The sequence below is a fragment of the Typopeltis vanoorti genome, chromosome 10 (genome assembly GCF_054136105.1).
Source record: "Typopeltis vanoorti isolate ZY-2024b chromosome 10, IOZ_Tvanoo_1.0, whole genome shotgun sequence".
In the NCBI taxonomy this organism is placed as follows: Eukaryota; Metazoa; Arthropoda; class Arachnida; order Uropygi; family Thelyphonidae; genus Typopeltis; species Typopeltis vanoorti.
The window spans coordinates 126,858,918-126,883,098 of record NC_143558.1 but is presented as its reverse complement, the minus strand read 5'-3'; the positions used below and the strand labels follow the sequence as shown (position 1 = coordinate 126,883,098).

Genomic DNA, 24,181 nt, shown 5'->3' with positions numbered 1-24,181 from the left:
TTTCTCCAAATTTTCCCAAAATATTTTTGTATGTCTGACAATCATTTCCTACTCTGCTATTTAGATCCCCCCAACAAGGACAAACTTTTCCTTTTTCATTGTGTCAGTTGCTTTTTCTAAATCCTCAAAAAATTCCTCCACTTCTACCTTAGTAGAACCTTCTGTGGGACCATAGGCACAAATAAGTCTCACTGTTCAATTTCCCCATTCTGATATTTGCCCACATCATTCTACTTGAGACTGCCTGCCATTCAAGAAGATTAGCCTCGTATTTTGTGTTGAATACTATGGCTACTCCTTTTCCATTATTGTCATTTCCTGAATATAACATCTTGTATTAATTGCTCAGATAGATCTCACCAGTTTTTTGTCTTTTTTGTTTCAGTCATCCCTATTATGTCGATCTGGTACTTATCTAATTCCTCAGCTAGCTCCATTTCTTCGCCATTCAGGCTTCTTATGTTGACAGTACCGATTTTTAACTCTTGTGATGTTGAGTTGGGGTGTGCTTTCAGATTTGTTCCAGTAGCTGACTATTCGCTGTTCGTCCTGGTTCCCTGGTGAAAACAACACAACACGGGCCTTGTTTAAGCAGGCAATGCCCCAGCTGGCATGAAATTCTGCCATGTTGTACCATCATTTTATATTTCTGTTTAAGCTAGTAAAAATACAATTTGGTCAGCTAAATCCCAAATTGCCAGCCCATCCTCATTTGTTCAGTATCCAAGTAGATAACCCAACAAGGTGCACCACAAGAAGGTGAGGAATGGACATTAGGTCAGAAGTCCTGGTCGGTTCTCTGCATTCCTTTAAAGGCTATGTGGAGGTCTCCTCTCAGTTATACAGCTCTGACCGTTAAGCACCCCAGACAAACCAGACATACATACACTATACTTTACCCTATATACAAGGCTCAATGGATAAACTTGGCTTCCTCTTGAATGACACAAAATCTGAGAAAGACCACTTCATAAGATGAAAGAAAGCCAAGTTACTTTAAAAATCCTGGTTTAAATCAGAGAGACTGTTCCTGAAAGTGGCACAAGTTTTACGGAACCTGTTAACTGTAACAGAATGGATGATATGATTTTAAATAGATTTTGGCACTCTACCCTATCTACCCATCAGTATCAACAACAATAATCATCATGAAGAGTGCCACTGTCACCCCATATGCACACAACTACCCTCACTATCCAGGTCATTTCAGTTTGTCTTCATTGAGGGTGTAGTTAAACTGCCTATGATAATGCTAGCTTAAGCTAGAAAAAGTGCTGTAAATTAATTTTAGATAGTAAATTATTTATTTGCATTCCAGTGTCTACATAGTTTTCTTTTCCAGAAACTTCGACATGAATATTAGCAACAGCTATGGAAATTTAAACATGGAAATATTCTTACCAAAGTCTTTCCATGACTTTTGTTTCACTACTTTAACACATAGCTTAGCTCTCTTACATTTTTCTCTGTATTCTTTTAAGGTATCTGCTGACTTCTTTTTCTAGGAACTTTCGATATGCTTTGTTCTTGTCAAGGACTTTAACATCTTGGATCCACCATGTTGTTCACGTTTTTCTAATCCTTACAATTTCACCACATACTTCCCTAGATGAATCAATCAATGTTTTCTTTAGAGTTTGCTACTGAGACTCCAAGGTATGGTTGTTGTTTTCAAACTGTTTAATTTTTTTTTCAATAATGTTTGTATAGTTGAGTCTATAGTTTACCTGTAAAAGCTGCTCAAATTTAATTATTTTTAAAACTTTCTTACACACTGTTCTTTTCAATGTGTTATTCATTTTAATCCTACTTAGCGGTAAGTGATGGTCACTTCTTATTTTAAATTCTCTGTTTACTTTTGTATCTTGAACCAACATGAAGATATCACTGTCAACAATGAACAGTCAATGAGGCTTTTCTTATTTCTTACATCTCTCCATGTAAACTTGTGCACATCTTTATGTTGAAACATGGTGTTAATAACAGGTAATCCATATCCTGAGCAGAAATCTGGGAGATACCATTATCATTAACTTTGCCCTTTTCTTTGAATTGTCCTAAACATTCCTAGATGCTAGTGGAATTCATTTTCTACTCTGCTCTTTAGATCTCCAAAAAGGACCACTCATTTTCATTATTTCAGCTGCCTATTCTAAAGACTCATAAAATTCCTCCACTTCTTCCTTAGGAAAACCTCCTATCAAACCATAGGCACAAATAAGTTTCATAGTTCATTTCCCCATTCTGAAGTTTGTCCACATAACTCTAAATGAAACTGCCCTCCAATCATGAAGTTTATCTTCATGTTTGGTGACTGAATGCTGTTGCTGCTTCCTTTCCTGGATTGTTAATGAGTGAATATAACATCCTATACTTATTATTTAATAAGATCTCAACCGTTTTGTCTTCTTTGTCTCAGTAATGCTAATTATGTCCATGTGATACTTTTCCAGTTCTTCTGCAAGTTCAATTTCCTTTCCATTAATAAACCTCATATGGTTCTTATCTTTAGTTCTTCTGACAGGTTTATTTGTTCTTCTAGATGGTGAGCCAGAATTTGTTCTAACAGCTGACTTTCACTGTTCATCCTGATTCCCCCCCCCCCCGATGAAAGCAGTAAGGACCTGGCTTAATCGGGCGACTTCCCAACTGGCATGAAATCTCATCATGTTGTACCATCATCGTATTTGTGGTTTAAGATGACAGAAGCACAATTTATTCAGCTAAGTCCCAAATTGCCATGCCATCCTCATTCAATCAGTACTACCCAGCGTATACCTACTAACAGAGCACACCACATAAAGGTGAGGACTGGATATTAAAGTCAGAAGCCCCAGTCGAGTCTCAGCATTGATTTAGAACTGAATGGGGATTCTGACCTAATGTCCAATCTTCGCCTTCAAGTTGTGCACCTCCCCTTAATTTTTAGTGTATAATGATACCTAGTTTTTGTGTTGAGTAGTGTTAAGAGTTTGTATATATATTGGCCAGTATGCTTAGGCTTATAGTAAACAGTCAAGGAAAGACAGTCAGAAGGAAGATGTGTGGCAAATGTATCCAGAACACACAGCAGTGTGTTCTGACTTTCAATTTCAATTGAATTGTATGCATTTCTCTGTTCAGGTGGTCAAGGAAGGCATGCATCAAAGTCTGGCAACCATTTCTCATAATCCATGAAGATTTAATGCACAAGCATTGCAATTCCTATGGTAAGCTAAAGATGCATTTTTTTAAAATTAATTAGCAAGCAATTTTAAAAAGATGTAGATATAACAATCTTATTCCTAACTGCATCAAGCTAAAAAGGAAATTTACTTTGGCAAGAGCAAAGAATTTATAACCATACAGAGAAAGCAATGCTTGCAGAACAGATTCAAACTACTAAAAAATGTAGCATTTGCTCAAAACCAGGTTCTAAATTTAAAACCAGAACTTTTCAATTAATAAATGCAGATATTTGGGATGACCTTCGGAGGATTACTGACAACTCAACTAAACATACCCTGGAAACAAAGTAAAACATATTTGCCAATAGACAATTTTAAATATTTCATTACTGAAGGACTTTGAGAATAGCCAATCACAAGCCAGTGATAACATAAGCAACCAACCACCAATGAGTGGTAAAGTAGCAATCAACTGCCTACCAAAAACAGTAGTGTAATTAACCTTTCAAGTCACACCTTGAACAATGATGAACTAACACTACTTAGTAAAGGCCTAAACTTGGCTGTGGCATTTAGGAGTTCATATATTGGATTTTATGTACCATATTGAGAGAAGTATAAGGTTTCTTCCAATTAACACAGCTGGTAAAATGCGATTAGAAACATCTAACATTCTAAATAATACTAAAACAATTAGCAACCTCACCAAAAATGAATTAGCAGCTGTGAAATCTTGAAAAGTAAATCATGATATTGTAACTACTAGAGCTGATAGAGTACTATTGTTATTTTAGCTGAAAAACTTGCTTCAAAAAATGAATCAATAACATGTATGAATGTGTGAAATATAACCCAACTAAGCAGATTAAAAAGAAAACAGTAGAATTACTTAAATCAACCACTTCCTGGGCTGAAGACAGCTAAAAAAACTAATTCTACACTATGTTTCCAGAGAATTTATGGTTTGCCCATTCCCCCTCCTATATAAAAAAAATATAACACTTCGTAAACAAAATTAAAAACATCAAATTTAATAAAAGTAATTTACTAGTTACTTTAGACATATATGCCCTTTTTACAAATGTCCCAATCAATGATAATTCCTCTTTTACAGGACAAATTTCCATTTTCGATATCATGGTCCTTTTTGCCCATGTATTATATTTTGGTTATTGTGTGCAGGAAAACACTTTTGACCTGCAAAAAGAAAGTATACATGGACTTGCCATTAGTCCCCCCCCACACACACACACACACCACCGTCATCACCATCCCATTGCTAACTTTTATAAGGAAGCTTTTGAACAATTTGCATTTGCTGATACCTTTACTTTAAAACCCAAAGCCTGGCTTAGGTACATCAACTATGTTTTCATTTTGATTCATGCAATTTTTCTTCAACCTCCTGAACAAACAACACAAAAACTCTACGGTATGCCAAACAGTATCCCCATGTATACCTTCTTTTTGCAGGTCAAAAGTGTTTTCTCAGAACAAGGTTCCATTTCTGGATATTATGGATACACTTGTCACATGTCTTCCTTCCAGCAGTCTTTCCTTCACTGTTTATCATAAGCCTATTTACACAAACTCTTACCACCATCCAACACAAAAACTAGATGCTATTAATATGCTAAAAAAGAGGACTTAAATATTTCCTCTAATGAACAAGCACATAAGCATGAATTAAGAATCATCAGCAGCAAAAATATTTAACAAAATTCTTCAAAATACTGCACCGAATAATAAAGCAGATTATATCAAAATCGGAGCCTTTGCATTAAAGGGATATCAGCTGAAATAAACAGACTATAAAAATACAACTTAAACGTGCCATCTTCAAACCTCCTGCAAAATGAAGAACTTATTCAACTCCTCCAAGGATCCCATTCCTCCTGGCACATGCTGGAGTATACTATAGTCAAATTGCACCAGTAATCTGCCATATATAGATGAAACTGGGCACACAATTCCTATCCCAAAAAAGGAACATACACAGCACAATAAATTTAATAACTATGGTAAATCTGAACCGTCTGATTATGCCCTGGATGCTCTACATAGAATGAAATGGAAACACACCTGATCATTACATCACACTAAAACTTGGTGGGAGTGAAAATTTAAGGAGGCATGTGAAATAAATTCTAATCAACCATCTTGTTCTCAACAATACTTACTCATTCCTCTTCACTCCATTGGGAGCATAGAGCCTTGACCACTGATCTCCATCTGGCTCTCTTTTGTGCTCCTCTCTTTGTTTATGTCTAGATCTTTTCAATCTTTCTGAGGTCTTCTTCTACTCCTCTCTGCCAGCTCATTTTTGGTCTATCACTCTTCCACTTTCCTTACAGATTCCACTCTAATGCTTTTTTTCAGGTTTTCTTAGCACATACGAACAGAGAATTTGAGTGTGTTTAAAGCGCGAAAGGAATTCCTAGATGAGTCTTTGACTCCATGGGATCTTGGGATAATAATAATAATAATAGTTAGTGTTTTGGGGTGCTTAAGGGTCAAAGCCGTATAACTGAGAGGAGACCTCCACATAGCCTTTAAAGGAATGCGGAGAACCGACCAGGGCTTCTGACTAATATATCCAATCCTCACCTTCTCATGGTGCAGCTTGTTGGGTATCTACTTGGATACAGAACAAACGAGGATGGGCTGGCAATTTGGGATTTAGCCGACCAAATTGTATTCTTATTGGTTAAACCAAAATAAAAAATGATGGTATGACATGACAAAATTTCATGCTGGCTGGGGCGTTGCCCGGTTAAACAAGGCCCCCGTTGTTTTCGCCAGGGAACCAGGGCGAACAGCAAAAAGTCAGCTACTGGAACAAATCTGAAAACAAACCCCAACTCAACATCACCAGAGTTAAAGATCGGTACTATCAACGTAAGAAGCCTGAATGGCAAAGAAATGGAGCTAGCTGAGGAAATAGATAAGTACCAGATCGACATAATAGAAACAAAAAAGCCCAAAACCGGCAAGATCTTTCTGAGCAATAAATACAAAATGCTATATTCAGGCAATGAAAATCAAGGAAAAGAAGGAGTAGCCATAGTATTCAACACAAAATACGAGGCTAATCTTCTTGAATGGCAGTCAGTCTCAAGTAGAGTAATGTGGGCAAATATGAGAATGGGGAACTGGACAATGAGACTTATTTGTGCCTATGGTCCCACAGAAGGTTATACTAAGTTAGAAGTGGAGGAATTTTTTGAGGATTTAGAAAAAGCAACTGACACAATGAAAAAGGAAAAGTTTGTCCTTGTTGGGGATCTAAATAGCAGAGTAGGAAATGATTGTGAGACATACAAAAATATTTTGGGAAAATTTGGAGAAAGAGCAGAGCTAATAATAATGGCAAATACCTGTTGGACATGGACTGGTTATTACTAACACCATGTTCCAACATAAAAATGTGCACAAATTCACATGGAGAGAAGAGGCAAGGAATAAGAAAAGTCTCACTGACTATGTTATTGTTGATAGTGATGTTTTCTCCCTGGTGCAGGACACCAGAGTGTACAGAGGATTTGAAATTGGAAGTGATCACTATTTAGTCTTGAGCAGGATAAAATTGAATTTCATATTGAAAAGAATAACATGTAAGAAAGTTTTAAAGCGAATAAAAGTTGAGCAGCTCTCAGATGTGAACTGTAGACTAAAATACACAAAGATTATTGAAGAAAAAAAAAAATGAAATAGTTTGAGAACAGGAATGAAACCTTGGAGATTCAGCGGCAAACTCTGAAGAAAACATTGATTGATTCTGCCAGAGAGGCATGTGGTGAGGTTGTGTGCAAGGATAAAAAAATCAGAACTCCCTGGTGGACACAGGAAGTTAAAGAGGCAGTGAAGGAAATGAAGAAAGCATATCAAAAGTTCCTAGAAAATAAGTCAGCTTTTACTCTTACAGAATACGGAGACAAATGTAAGAAAGCTAAACAGCGTGTAAAACTATTTAAACAAAAGTCATGGGTGGACTTTGGCAAGAATATAGAAAATAAATATCAAGAAGGTGGCAAAATATTCTGGAGGTTGTTGAAGAAGCTTAAGAATGGAGGAAAGAGTGCTGTAAAAGGTGTTAGAGATAATAAAGGTGACATGAAAACGGGAGAAAAAGATATCCATGAAGTATGGAGTAATTACTTTGAAAAACTGAAAAATGAAATAAGTGAAATAAGCAGTGACAACAGCACAGTGGTAAAAAACACTGACCAGGCATGCAGGCAGGAATACGTATCCATACTTGAAGTAGAAAAAGCCATCAAAGGCTTGAAATGTGGAAAGGCAGCCGGAGTAGATGATATTTGACCAGAAATGCTGAAGTATGGTGGTATAAGTGTCTTACAGTGGCTGCACTGCATAGTTCAGAAAGCCTGGACAGAGGGACGAATACCCGATGATTGGAGTAGAGCTCTCATAGTACCCATATATAAAAAGGGAAATAAAACTGAATGTGAGAATTACAGCGGTATTTCCCTACTCAGTGTTCCTGGCGAGATCTATGCAAGTATACTTGAGAAACGGTTGAGAGTGGAAGAAAAGCTTGGTGAAGAACAAGCTGGATTCAGGCCAAACAGAGGCTGTCAGTATCAGATCTTTACTTTATGACAAATAGTCGAGAAAGCATGGGAATATAACAAAGATCTGTATTTAAGTTTGGTCGATTTGGAAAAGGCATATGATAAGTGGCCAAGAAAGAAGCTATTCAATACGCTGCAGTTATATGGTGTCAATGGGGCATTATATCAAGCAATACTTAGTCTTTATTTGAGTTGTAAGTCAGCAGTTAGAATTGAAGGAAGTACAGGAAGATGGTTTAATGTTAAATCTGGTGTGAGACAAGTGAGACAAGGATGTACATTATTCCCTCTGTTATTCATTATCTATATGGATCACATTATGAAGGAAAGTGGTATTAAACATGATATCAAAATTGGAGATGTTAATGTCAGCTCTTTGCTTTATGCAGATGATGTTATACTTCTAAATAAATCTGCTACAAGTCTGCAAGATTGACTAAATTGAATAGCTGTTGTAATAGATATGGTATGAAGATCAGCAATAAAAAGACAAAGACAATGAAAATAGACAGAATCATTGAAAATGTCAACTGTGTTGTGAATGGAGAACCTGTGGAACAAGTAAAACATTTCAGTTACTTAGGCATGATTTTTAGTGAAGATGGTAAATTAAATATAGAAATAGACAACAAAATCAGCAAAGCTGGTATGGTGGGAAGTCAATTGAATAAATTCATATGGAATAAGAGAGAAATTAGTCGGAACACTAATTAGCTGTATACAAGACAGTGTTCAAACCAGTTTTAACTTATGGATCTGAGAGCTGGGTCAGAAGTAAAACACTTGACCAAAAACTAGAGACCACAGATATGAGAGTCCTGAGAAAGATTAGAGGCGTGAACAGATGGCATCAATGGCAATATCATATTAAAAACAAGGCTATTAGGAAAGAACTTGACATTGTCAGCATCCAGGAATGCGTTAGCAGAGCTAATCTTAGGTGGTATGGTCACTTAAACAGAATGGGCAAGGAAAGATTAGGAAAACAACTTTTCTCTGCCAGGTTGGCAGCAAAACGACCCAGAGGAAGACTAAGAAATAGGTGGATTGATACAGTACAAAGTGCCTTAGACGATAGAAATCTAAGATCTGATAATGTTGGAGTCTTGACAAGTAACAGAGTGATTTGGAGGAAAATTGTAGATAGGCAGTTACTAATGATGTAATTTTTTTCATGTAGTACTATCATATCCTGTACACCCTCTTGAGGGTACATGGCAGGAATTTGATGATGATGTCCTGATCTCAGTAATAATGATGGTCTAAAAATGCCAAGAATATGAATGGCACATATGCTACCCACATAACCTTCTATTTAAGAGGTGATTGTAAATTATAATTAGGACTGTAGTATTCCAGGATATTAGTCTTATCTAATAAACAATGATTTAATAAACAAACGCTTTACTGATTAAGCCATTGCTGTATTAAAAGTATTAAAATATAATATGAATTCATTCTCTGGCCATTCAAAAATAGGATAATAGCTTTAAGTTTTTTTTTCCTCTCTCCCTCACTATAGGTCAGGCTAGTAGAATAATGAATCATCAAATTAGTGTCACTTTGGAATGCTGTTTGAATGCAGCTTGTCTCCATATATATATATATATATATATATATATATATATATATATATATATATATATATATATATATATGATTAAAACCAAGTATATAAAATTTCTTGGTATCTTTAACACACACACACACACACAGCCATCCCTCAACTTATGTCCGTTTGAGTTATGTCCTCTCGAAGATATGTCCGTGATCCCATAAGGGAATAAATAACATTTTCGGCTATATTTTCGAACAAGACAAGCGAGCATAAGGTAAAGTATACACAGTGGCAACCTCCCAAGGCATTCGGGCAAGTGTCTTCAACAGTTCTGTTGATTTTGTGTTTGAGAAATGGGTTATTCGTGTATTTATTGTTAAATATTTCATGATGTTTTGAGCAACATGGCCCCCTAAACACACAATCAAAAAACCTAGTGAAGAATCACAGAAAAAGAGGCAAGCAATTCATCTTGAAATAAAGTTATAAAGCAACATGAAGCTGGTAAGCCCGTAAATATGATCACACATAACTTCGGATGGTCCCATTCTAGTGAACAAAGCAACGACAAGGTCCTATCGGTGATATGGAAACACTACTTGCATCATGGATAGAGGACCTGAACCAAAAGCGCATATCCCTTAGGACTGTGACCATAACTGCTAAGGTACTAAGTCTCTTCAACATGTTCAAGGAGAAAGCAGAACCTGATTATGACTACGAATTCAATGCTTCTTCATTGAATGCAGTTGGTTCATAAGATTCAAGTAGCGTTTTGCGCTGCCTAATGTGAAAATGTATGGGAATCTCAAGTGATGAGAAGGCTGCCAAGGAGTTTGTGGAAAAATTGGATAAAAATATTATGGAGGAAAATTATTTGCCACAGCAAATATTTAATATGGATGAGACATTCTGGTTTTGGAAAAAAAATGCCAGAGCAGACTTTCATCCACAAAAAGCTAAAATCTATACCTAGTTTCAAAGCTCTTAATGCCCATATTATGATTCTGTTATGGATAATGCAGCTGGATATAAATTGAAACCATTGGCGATAGGGCACAGTGAGAATCTACAAAACTGTGGATGAGTCAAAAATTGTTTGAGGATGCTTTAATCAACTGTTATGCCAGTGAAATAAAATAAAATTAATAAAATTTAAAATTTTATTAATTCTAGATAATGCTCTAGGTCATCCGTCTTATGCATCTTATAGTGATGATCTTCACCAGGTTCAAGGTCATTTTTCTCCCTCTAAACACTACTTCACTGATCCAACCGATGGATCAGGGAATTCTTGCAGTGTTTAAGGCTTATTATCTACAGAGAACTTTTTCACAAGCCATTTCTGCTACTGAAGTAAATGACCAGACTCTCATGAATTCTGGAAAACATTCAATATCTCGAAGTGAATGATGACAACATAATTCAATTCATAGAAAGTTCTGCTGGAGAGTTGACCAACGAAGAATTGGTCGAACTAGAGGAACAACTGTTGCAGAAGAGGAAAGACGAGAAAAGGAAGAGGTAGTTAAACAATTTACAGTGAAGGGTCTTGCAGAAATGTTCTTTTTTAAATGTTCGTTTTTTCTCTTTTAAAACCTAAACTGTGGTTACGTTACATAGATGACGTCTACTTTATCTGGGAACATGGTTTAGAGGAACTACAAAACTTCTTGAACCATTTAAATAATCAACATCAGAACATTAAATTCACATCAGAACTAGAGATTAACGGCGTTCTCCCCTTCTTGGATCTAAAGATCAGTAGATTACCTAACTGTCTTAAATTTTCAATTTTCCGAAAAACCACCCACATTGATAGATATTTGCATGCCTCTTCTCATCACTTCCCTCCTCAAAAACTTGGCATCATCTCCACCCTTGCCCATCGTGCAAGATGTCTTACTTCCACAGAAGAAGACCTTCAAACAGAACTTAACTTCCTGAAAAATACCTTCTTAAATAATGGATATTCATCTCGTAATATCTCTGAACGTTTGAGACCACGCCAACAACCTCAACAAGAAGGTGAATCCAACCCTATCACTCACATACAGTTACCATTATTAGCTCTCTTACCCCAAAACTATCTAGGATTATGAAGAAATTCAACACATAAAGACCAACTATACAACTCTGGCAAAACTTCGTTCTTTTCTGAGTCAACCAAAACACAACCAACTGCATTTTCCTGGTGTTTATAAAGTTATGTGTGACTGTGGTCGACCTTATTTTGGCCAGACAGATAAATCTATTTCACTACGTCATGAGGAACATAGACGTGACATCTCCTACAGTAGAACACGAGCAAGCGCCCTTTCCAGTCATGTTCTTTTCTCCGCCAACTCTAACCTCGAAGAACATTAACACCAAGTTCATTGGGACCGCACAACCAATTTATATATATGCAAGGATGAATTTGAAAGACGAATTATAGAATCCAAAGAAATAGTTCTGGACCCCTCACACATAAACAACAATCTGAGCTACAATTTGCCTGATTCCCATAGCGCAGTAATCCAGTACTGGCGCTCTAAAATTAGCTGACACACATATTCAAACTCATGCTAACAATAGCATGTGGTCACCTATTCAAATAGGACTGTTACTATTCTAATTCTTTTTATTAATCTGGAAAGTCCATGTTTTTTACCTTGTTAGTTTTATAAGTTTTGTGTTATTTCTTACTCACCTGAAGAAGTCGGGACACCGATGAAACTAGTTGTGATTTATTAAAGTTTGTGTTATACTTTCTTGGGTTCTAGTCAGTTAAATATTAATTTTATAAATGTATACATCCCGAGTCAATCCTAATAACAATATATGTCTGTGTATGTACTCCAGATAATGATGTTAATATGAAGATCGAAATGTTGGGAAATTAAAGTAAATATTCTTGCCATGGTAGAATAACTTATCAAAATGAATGCCAATCACTGTATAGCATTAAAAGAAAGGATGCCGAGTAGAAAATGTCAATACTTTCCAACCAAAAGGCAGCAAATTCAAGTCTCACTGCTGAATGGAATTTCATGAATAACTTATTATTTATACAGGTACTCCACGGAGTCAAAAGACTCATTGCAGGAGACCCACAGTATCCATTAACGCAATGCCTATCATACATCCCCTTAAACTGATTCACTGTTGGGACACTCAGAACCACCTCTGGCAATCCATTCCAATCACTGATCATTCTCCAAGTAAAAAACCTTGTCTGCACACCCTTACTAACCACATCTTAGAATCCCTTTAGTAACTTATAAGTTTCTATCATGTCCCATCTCCTTCACCTGTCAGCCAAACTCTGCAATCCACACATCTTCAATCGATCCTCATAGGAAACACTGTACAGCCTTTCAAGAGTTTGGTCACTCATCTCTGAATTTTCTCCACCACCTCCCATTCCACTAGAAATGCAGGTGACCAAATCTGTACACAATAGTCAACATGTGGCTGAATCATAGCCTTATAAAAAGGGATAATAACTCCCAATTTTTAATTGTCAATGTGTTCTTCAACATCCAAGTAATCCTCTCAGCTATTTTTCCAACTCTGTAATATGTCTTCTGAATTTCAAATATCTACCACCATCACCCCCCCCCATATCCTTACTCATCAATTCCTGTAATCTAGCACCATCAATATGATACAACGTATGTACCATATTTTTTGCCTTATTAAGACGAAAACCATTGTATTGAACACATCACATTTTTTATGTCTAATTTTTGGGGAAAAAATATTCTTCGCAGTATAAGACACAAATTATGCATCAATTTTTTCTTGTAAATATTTTTTTAATTTATTATGTTTATTACACAAAAAAAAACAATTATTCTTAAAAAATCATGAAATCATTAAAAAATTAACATAAATATAAACAAAATTTTTATAAATTTTGTTAATCTTCTTTTCAAATCTTTATTCATCTTCACTCTCAAAATTTTCTGAACTTGATTCTTCATCAGAAACCGGGTCATCGCTGTCTTGAAATAGTAAGTCTCCCTCTGTACTGTCAAGAAAATGCCACACTTTTGAAAATATTTTATAATAATTTTGGGTTTCACTTCACTCCATGAACTCTTTACCCATTCACACCCATTAAATTGTGACCTTCTTTTTCCTGCTTGTAGATGTTTCCACAAAATTTGGAGATTGCATCCAAATTACCCATTTTTTTTTCTCATAAATGGTTCATTTATTGCTACATCTAAAGGCTGAAACATGGAGGTTAGTCCTCCTGGGATTATAGCTTTTTTTGTGTTCATTTTGCAAAGTTCATTCTTAACAGCTTCTGTTTTATGGCATCTAAACTGATCCCATATTGACAAAGCAGGTTTCTGACATAAATTGCAGGATGTCTGGATCAAACCTTCTTTATCCTTAAATTCATCCCTTCCTTATACATCTATCCTCTGAATGAATATGAATGTAAACTCCTTTGGGAAGTTTTCCTTTGAGCATTTTTTTTTATTTAAAATAAAAAAAATAAAAAAATAAAAACATGGCAATTTTGTTCCATCCACACAGCACAACAAAACAACAGTATAATGAGTTTTTTCATGACCAGAAGATTTAACAATAATATTTTTTTAACTTGGGAGTAAACAGTCTTGTTCAAGGACACATCAAAAGTCAGAGGCACTTCATCCATATTATCTATGAAAGTACAAAATTATCTTATTTTTTAAGCATTTATGATGAACCAGTGAAACTCAATACTTTTCTTTTCAAATTTGTCTGGCATTTATTGTGATATTTTCATTTGTGCATGCATAAATCATTTCTCTTCATAAATCTAAAGCAACATGATGGCAATCCTGTAAAATTGATATTTCTTTCTGTTACCAATAATTTTGCTTGCTGAATAATCATTTTTGTAGATACGTAGCAACTCAATCTTCTTTGATCCATTGACCAAGTTTTTAATTAATTTTCTGGCCATTTTGCTGGTTTATTGAGGAGATTGTGTTTTTTTTAGAATTTGCTTCTATTAATTGCTGTTCTTGCTTCCTCCAGGTTCATACCATTTTTTCAATAGGTGGAGCCTCTATTGCCATTCTTTTTTTTGAGTATACTCAATCACATTACACTTAAACACGATTCATATAGCTATGTCTGTGCTTTGTAGACTCCATGGGTTATAAAAAAATTTAAATATAATAATATATTGATTATAGTTTAAATGAGTGACCGCAAAACAACCATACAACTATTCAAACTGATCATGCATTACTGACAAACAATAATGCATTGTAACCGCACATACATAAAAAACGCATCAGTGTATAAGACAAACTGTAAGAGATGCACCAGTTTAAAAGATGCATTTGGCTTATAGGGTGCATCCTAATTTTCAGATACAAGAGAGCACCTCTTATAAGGTGAAATTTATGGTATTCTTTTCATTTTCAAAGTTTTATTCATTACCTTACATTTTACAACATTAAATTAACAGCCATTGTTCTTTGCCCATAACGCCAATTTACTTAAATAATCCTCAACGATATTTACATCACCTTTGTCAACTATTACATTCCTCAGTTTTGCATCATCAGCGAACAAATGAATATACCCCCCTACCAAAATCTTCCACTTTATCATTAATGTACAAATTAAAGAGCAGTGGTCCAAGCACAAAGCCATGGGGCACTCCACACTAGTTATCCTCATTTGCCTCGATTTCACTCCACCATACACCACCTTCTGATATCTGCCTATCAGTCAACCTTTATTTATGTCAACAGCTTCAAATCCATTCCAATTGCTCTGACTTACATAACAGTTTTCCATGCAGTGTTCTGTCAAATTCCCATCGACGATGTGAGGAACATAAGGATCTTCCTCAGCCATAGCCAAGCTAGGTGGTCTTGGGCTTAGACAGCAGGGTTATTTTCCACCAGTTTATCTGAGGTTTTTCATTCCACAAGCAAGCAAACTGGCCCTGTGAACACACAGGGTATAGTCAGGATATAGTATGGCAAGGAAGGCAATGGGAAACAACCTTGCTCATAGTCATTTCCCTAGATGGTGGCATATATATAGCTGCCCCTAAACAGCCAAGAGGCTATAACCCACAACATTCTGTCAAATGCCTTTGCAAAGTCCTGCAGTATGATAGTGTAGTCATTTTCTTTATCTAATTCTACTGTCACCTTATTATAAAATGTGGATAAATTACAAAACGGGCCTTCACTTTTACAAAGGCATGCCTGTCCCTATAGAGTATCATATCCATATCAAACTATTCCTAAAGTTTACTTTTAACCAACTTTTCCAATACTTTAATCGCCACTTAAAAGATACTAACTGATCGGTAATTTGCTTCTTCTCTCTTAGAGTCACCATTATGTGATGAACTATTGTAGTCCCCTTTCCACTCCCTTCGAACCTTGCCACAGCTGAAACTTAGATTATACAACTTCATCACAGATGATGCCAGTTCACTTTCACATTCTCATAGCACACAAGCTGACGTGCAGGCCCACTGCTGTATTCACACTGATATTTTTCAATATACAGGTAACCCTCGTATAACACAGTACTTATACAAAGCGGTCTACAAATTGTAGTAATCCTTGTTGAATGTGGTATTTATACAACGTGGTTTCAATATCTAGACAGACAAATTTATCTTTGTTAAATTTGCATCTGCCCGTATCGCACATGTAGTTATAAGTAGCGAATTTATATTAGGAGAAATACCCTTTAGCACGCATGTACATCAACTGTTTACCTTATAAAGTATTTATTGTTGAAAATTGTCTTCGTTTTCTGCCAGCGCATTAAAAATCGTGTGTTAATCTCAAGCTGAGCACTTTATTTTGTGGTGAGTTACCACAAAATAAAGTGCTATTTTAGCTATTATATAATGGTCACTTAGAGCGCTTTTGCGATATACGCATTTGTTAATAGCGATAAGCCCACCCACTGTAAGCTGCCAAGGTAACAATTGAACAAGACTGAAGATACATTCGGTTCCGATCAGCACATGAGACTCAACCTTCGTGAATTTCTTCATAAGTGCTCCAATCTCTTCAATAGTGAATTAATTGATGGGGAAATAGATTTAAATCAGGAGGAACTGGTACAATTAATAGATGGCGTCGAACCAAATGGCAGGAAATACTCTGCCAAAGATTCTGATTGTGATGAATCCGTTAAAGAAATTAGCAGAAGGATTGAACTTGGCAAGAAAGTTATTTTATGGATAATGATCTCTCAATGGAGTGCTCCAGAAAATTCACGAGACAATTGGATATTGTTTAGCTCCATGTTATGAACGTAGTAAAAAATTGCAGCATAGTGGTAAGCAAGGTCTTATTACTGACTTCTTGATAACTAAACCAGCCGAAGTATGCAATGAGAATTATACTATGATGTCCAAGAGATTTCAAGTGATGACGACGTCTGGCCAATCGTAAATAAAGAACAGCTACGAAATGTTAGTTTTGAAGAGAGTGATGACGATTAAAATATGCACTTAATTATATTTTGCCTAAACCATTTATGCATTATGTGCAATGAAGTTCACGTACAATTTATAATTTTTTTATAATTTTATACTATGTATTTGTTTCATAGTTCATATGTTTTCTTAACTTGCATGAATTACCTGAATTAAATAAAAAAAATATTTTTGTTGGATATGTCATTGTTTATATAATCTTAAAAAAAAAAAACAATTTCAGAACATAACCCTACTTTTTCTATGTGATCTGAGTCTCGCATAATGCGGCATTTTTGTGGAACCTAACATCCACGTTATATGAGGGTTACCTGTACTGATTACCTCCAGTTCACCTTCCTTAATTCTCACATCAGTCTCTGTCATATCAGTAAAAGTCACCATCTGGATGATATCCATTGCAAAGAGATCACTCAGTAACTGAACTATTTTGTCTGCTTCCATAACCATTCCTTCTCTTGCTTGCTACATAGTGAAAAAAACTCCTTTGTATTACTTTTGCCTACTTCACTAATTTTCTCTCAAAATCTGATTTAACCTTCCTTACTATACTAGTTATTCTTCTTGCTTGCGCATTATGTACTGCTTATTAGCATTTTTTGTATGCTCATGATCACCCTTTTGTTTATATTCCTTCCACGATGCTTTCTTTTTTTTTGCAGATCCTGTTTTATATTGCTAGTCATCCATGTAATCCCTATAAACCTTGACCACTTCCTATGCACTAAGGATATTCACTCCATATAGTTTCTTATGCTATGGCACTGCTCCAAGTTGCCTCCTAAGTTTATCACAATTACCAGCTTTGCAGTTCCACATACCCCTTTCTTGACTGAAAATTCCACATGTTGAGCAACCTCCCAGGACAGGACTGCATCACTTTCCCTGATCAGAAGCAAGATTGCTAGTGTAGTTATAGACCAGGGGTCTCCAAACTACGGCCCACAGGTCAGATGCGGCCCGTGATATGATTTTATCTGGCCCGCCAATTGGACTAATTTTTCAATAAGAATTTGCAAAAAAAAAACATGGGGTGTTGATAGATTTCAAATGCATTAATTAAAATTGTGTTCAAAATATATTCCTGAATAGCAAAAAGTAACCGTAATCCGAGTTACGATTACGTAACTTGGATTATGTAATCGTAATCCTTTTACTGACTGTAAAAGGTCGGTTAAAATGGACTAACGAAGAAAAAAATTTTGAATTTTACAAGCAAATTTGAAGAATTTGCGAACAAACTTTTTCCCGAATGAAATATATTGAGTCAAAATACAGGGCAAATTTATCTGATGAACATTTGAAATTGCTACTTGTAATTAGCACTTCAAAATTTGAACCTGAGTTTAATAAGATTTTAAAAACACAAACACAGTTACATCATTCACATTAATGGTTTTATTATAATTTGCGATAAAAATATGAGAATTTGCTGATAGTGTTCATTGTCATTAATATACGATAATTTAATCTCACATACTCTGTAATCAGTTTTTATCTGCTTTCAATAAAACTCATATCTAGTTCTAGAGTTTTTTTTTACTACGGCCTGCTGAACAGTGCTGAAGTACCCAATGTGGCCCTCATGGCAAAAAGTTTGGAGACCACTGTTATAGACAGATCTTCTGATGCTATTACCAGATCCAACATTCTCCAACGCCTGGTTCCTTCCATCACACACTGTCTCAGGTAATTATTCCCATATTAACTGTATAAAATTTCATTTCCATTTTTGCCATTGCCCTTTCCTCCTTCCAATCTATATCTCCATACGTTAAGTATCCCGTGATAACTGCTCGGCCTGTGTTCATTGTGCTAATCTGCCAATGCATGTTGTCCACATACTCTTCTGACCTCCAGGTCTACACAGCAATCAACAGTATATTTTGTCTTAATGGCCTCTATTTCACATGACACAGCTTCAAATGAACCATTTCCCTCAGATCTACAATCTTACTTAACCTCTATTTTTTTTTTTTTTTTTTATTCATTTCATTTATCTTCCCTGAACATACAATATCCGTTATATTCTATCCCTGTAACTATATCAGTCTCTGACAACCAGCTCTCACTGATGCCAATAATTTTGGAATTGGTCAAGCTGTCCAATGCCAAAAACCTCTCTTTTATTTCTGATACTTTGTTCATTCGTGTACATGCATTACAACATCCCCTTTCATAATGTGATTACCTGCCCATTGAGATTTGAAACCTGGAAAACTGCACTTCTTCACAATCATTCCTGCACTCATCCCAGAGGTGACTATTTCTGCACAGTGATTCATGCACTCACATTGATTTCTCCCAGGTGTGGCAAGACATGCACTTGAATGCTTCCTCCTCCTAACATCTCTAGTTTCCCTGATTTGGCACTTCCAAACTCTCAGTGAGCAGCACTTTCTCCAAGCATCTAACTCTAAAACCATTTCAGTGCAGTCCATCTGGCATATATATAGGTCTTTACATCTATCAAATTCATTCCACACATCTATAAACTGCCATAATTCCTCCTAAACAATCTTCTCACTTATTTATTCATATGGAGTTTCCTCCCTTTTCTCCCCCGTCCCTATTGGGGCGAGTTGAGCCTCTTCGTGGGGGTGGTTAAGTATTTATTGCTGTAGATCCGTGTGTTCACGGGGCCAGTTTGCCTGCTTGCGGGATGAAAAACCCCAGATAAACTGGGGGAAAAAACCCCTGCTGTCCACGCCCAAGACCGGCTAACTTGGCTATGGCTGAGGAAGATCCTTAAGCTCCTCACGTTGGTGACGGAAATCGAACCCAGGACACTCCTTCCCCAGGCATATGGTTGCGAAGCGCAAAGCCACTAGGCTAACTGCACGGAATCTTCTCACTGATGAGAAGTTAATATTCACTTGTTGGCAATCATGGCCCTTCTTCTCAATTCTGTCTTATCATATCAAGGCAACAGGCTCACAATCTTTACTTTCTTACTCTTCATTTCTGTTTTTTCTAACTCTTTCACACCCTCTCTCGTTGCATATTTTTCACCTTTCAAATCTGCAAACCTACAGCTTCGCTAACATCCTTTATCTTCACACTGGATGTCTGAGTATGTTAACCAGTATCAAACAACTCTTAAGTATCCAAATGAAGAAGTTGTTACAACAGTATTAAACCCTCAATATATATTTTACTTATTCCCCACTCCCACACACACGCACAAAGTATTAGAACAACTTTATAGATAAGAATCAAAGGATTATCGTATAAGCTTCAGATTTCTCTCAAGATCTTGAGCGATTAACATTTCTTATGTGCCTGGAGTCTGAAATGTAGCATACTGCTGGTCTCAAACTGCCACAACGGAGAGCTCAGGGGAAGTCTAAATTAAGAACCCTAAGGTAGCTGCCAATCTTAATATTCATATTAACAACATTGTTTCTCTATAAGATGAGGAGGAAGAATGGAGTGAAGAATACATATATGCTGGAGATGCATTTCATTGCTCAATATGAAACTATTACCTGATTACTAACAGACTACAGTAGCTTGAAGAAATTCTATGTTTGGTCTACAGAGCTAAATGGATTAAATAGCATTAAACAATTTATTCAGCATTTTAGCCTTGTCGTTAACAAAATATAATCCATCATGTTCTAGGGTCTCCATCCATTTCCATGCAAGTAGTTTGATCCATCTCTGATATCAGGTCTTGTCGTTGGAGGCAAACTCTCAACATCTAGCCTCGAATTGCTTAATGTCAATGAAGTTCTGTGCACAAAGGACGTGAGTCACTGACTGGAACAAGTGATAATCAGATGCCATGTCTGGAATGTAGTGAAAGAGAAAGTTTTTGATAATTATTATTAGTGTTAGTGTTTTTATTTATTATTATTATTTTATGGATATTATTTCGGGGAAAACTCCCATGTTACTCCTCTTAACAAACTATTATATTTACGGCTATTTTGCCTGCTTCTGTTTAGGAGTGCCCCTGTTTAAATGTCATTGGCTTTTTTACTCAAGGATTCTTAGGGCATTGTAGATGTATATTTACCAATAAATATATGTAGCATAAAGGAAGAGAAATTTACACATACCTTTTTCTGGGTGTAGTGGCTTTTCTTCTTTCTGAGATGTCCAAACTACTGTGTGGGTCGGGGGGGGGAAGCAATGTGGGAGAATTAAATAGAAATGGAAAAAACCTGGGTTTTTTGAATAATATATATATACATATATAATATATTATTAGGGATGGGCAGAGCTTTTTTTTTTTGTATTTATATAGGGTGGGAAAGGGTGAAGGGGTTGAAAACAGCCTCCCCTTCCCCCCTCTAAAAATCAGTTGCTGTTTTTAACCTATTCACCCTTTCCCACCCTATATAAATATAAAAAAAATGCTCCGATCATCCCTAATAATATAATATACAGGGTGTTCGGGATAAATTTGACATATTTATAATTAATTATATTTTTCCGTAAGTTACATGTATTAACACACACTTCTCTTCATTTAAAAGTTTGGACCCTTCTTCATTCATATACAAGATGTCAGAAAGGATGGATAGCTGGAACCCACCTGAATCATGGAAGAGAATAACTTGTATCATGATGATTTGTGCCCGCCATCAAAATAAGGATATTACGACTGCTGCCCAATGCTCCCTGAATACAGTAAAAACAATCAGGCATGAACTAGAGACTTGCAATGGTGACTACGAGGATGTAGCAAGAAGAAAGATCCCTAGCAGACGATCTGATTGCGTTCGTACAGCAGAATTCCTCGCAAATCTGCAGGAACAGGTGTTGAAGAACCCTGGCATTGGAATTCGGGCTTTGTTCGTGGAGTTGCTAACTGTAGTCAAGCCCTGGATAACAAGGGTAGCCAATGGTAGGCCGTATGTATGGCAGCAGGATTCGGCCCCTTGCCACACCTCTGGGAAAAGTCAAAAATGGTTGTCTGAAAATTTCTACGACTTCACCAGTCCAAATGTTTGGCCTCCAAACTCCCCAGACCTTAACCCCATGGATTATTTTGTATGGGGCGCAGTTGAAAAAGACACCAATCGCACTTCCAGTAATACAAAAGCCCAGTTAATGGATAAAATTAAAACAGTTTTTGCGGCCCTTCCCAGGGAGACTGTAGCATCAGCTTGTTCGAGGTTCCGAAGCAGAATTGAAGCTGTGATCGATGCTAATGGTGGTTATTTTGAGTAAATCTTGTTGATAGTATTGTAATTAACTCTGCCTGTAATGTTTTTTGTCAATTCATTAAATTTAATAGATACAAAGAAGATTTTCTTTTTCCTTACGAAACTGTCAAATTTATCCCGAACACCCTGTATATGTATATATATATATATTATTCAAAACACCCGGGTTGTTTGAATAATATACACACACACACACACACACACACACACACACATATAATATATTATTAGGGATGGGCAGAGCGTTTTTTTTTATATTTATATAGGGTGGGAAAGGGTGAAGGGGTTGAAAACAGCCTCCCCTTCCCCCCTCTAAAAATCAGTTGCTGTTTTCAACCCCTTCACCCTTTCCCACCCTATATAAATATAAAAAAAATGCTCCGATCATCCCTAATAATATAATATATATGTATATATATATTATTCAAAACACCTGGGTTTTTTCCATTTCTATTTAATTCTCGCACATTGCCTACCCCCCCCCCACACACACACACAATAGTTTGGACATCGCAGAAAGAAAAAAAGCCACAACACCCAGAAAAAGGTATGTGTAAATTTCTCTTCCTTTATGCTACATATATTTATTGGTAAATATACATCTACAATGCCCTAAGAATCTGTGAGTAAAAAAGACCAATAACATTTAAACAGGGGCACTCCTAAACAGAAGCAGGCAAAATAGCCATAAATATAATAATTATTATTTTATTTTATTTATTTATTTTTTTGCACTGTTCTGAGTAGTATGATATTGAGCTTGTTCCAGTGTCAACTTATATATAACATTTCAATAGCTTTTGATTACTTTGATGAGCCAGTGAGATGACACTACCAGACAAAATGCATAGCTTGATGCATCAAATGAGAATGAAGTCCAAAATGGAGGCTGGTCTTAGATTGGTAGTATTGCTGTCCTAAACTTTTTGAAGCAGTAAAATGGAACTCTTCATCCTCCAACTCTTCATCCTCTGGAATTACCCTTGGTAGATATTTTAGACCACTTCAGCTATAGTGAAACCAAAATCAAACTTACAGTTCTTTAAGATGAGTTTGAAAAAAAAAAACATTAAATATTAAGGATTCGTATATAATTTTTCTTGCATGAAGCTGTTAACTTCATATACTGAACAAATATAATTATAGATTATGACATTGTAAAAATATCTAGAAATGTTTAATTCATCTTATTATACAGTGCGATTTCAAACAAAAAAAAAATGGAATCGAAGAATTCATTTGTTCATTAATAATTACATAAATTAAAAAAAACACAAACCTGAAAAAAGGAACACAGCGTGATATGTGGTAAATAATTATGGGCACCATTTCTACCACACTGTATAAGGGACTGTGTAAAGAAATCTTGCAGTTGTTCAAGTAATGATCCAGTGGGACAAAGATAGAGAATGTATTCTCGTGGAGTACTATCATCAAGTGAGGGATCATTCACATGAGCTAACAACCTAAAAATTCAGTAAAAGCAAAGGTTAGAAAAAGCCATTTATGGGGAATGGAAAAATAAATTCTTAAAAGCATATATTATGGCTATATTAATAGTCAAAAATCTTCAGAATATTCATTATCAACTGCACCATAATGCTACATTGCAACATATTAACATGATAAAAAACTATAAAATGAACATTGGATGTTTATTTATAAGGTATTTTTTTAATAAATGAAGGATAAAAACTATGAACCAGATTTCTGAAATGGAAGATGTGGATGATAAAAGAGCAGGTGCCAATATTATGTAAACAGTTGGCTTAGCTGAAAATTTAGACACAAAATCAAGGATATGAAGGAGTCCAAAGGCAACAAAAAATGAAAAATTGCCATTGTAATTTGTAAAAATTGATTAACCTAAATTGAACTTAAACTCTAAGCAAGTTTCCACTTCAAAAATTCACCTAGATTTTTCTGGGTATAGTAAAACACAAAACAACCCAGTTTAAACTAGGTTTATACATCAAAAATATTTCCCCAGTTTTTCTAAAACACTTCAACTGCATTTCATTTGACTTCCAGTATACACAGTCTTGTCATAAATAGTTACAACATCCGCACACCCCCTGTGCTGGCCAGAGAATTATGGAATCCTATTTCCATTAGTGGAACTGTATGTAGCCAACATCTGCATGTTTATCAGGAGAGAGAGAGTTGTCTAACTACAAGAGTTAGCATGAGAATCATGTGGCCAAAACAGCACT

General features: G+C 35.8%; 1 protein-coding gene across 3 annotated transcripts in view; it reads right to left on the bottom strand.

Annotated features, from left to right (window-relative positions):
- Positions 1-24,181, bottom strand: part of LOC150102778 (ecdysteroid-phosphate phosphatase-like) — a 393,004-nt gene that overhangs the window by 310,646 nt on the left and 58,177 nt on the right. For all 3 annotated transcript variants that reach the window (XM_090398941.1, XM_090398940.1, XM_090398942.1), the window contains exon 3: positions 23,248-23,434. In XM_090398941.1, coding sequence (XP_090255067.1) covers positions 23,248-23,434 — 187 coding nt within the window. The remainder of the gene's footprint in view (positions 1-23,247; positions 23,435-24,181) is intronic.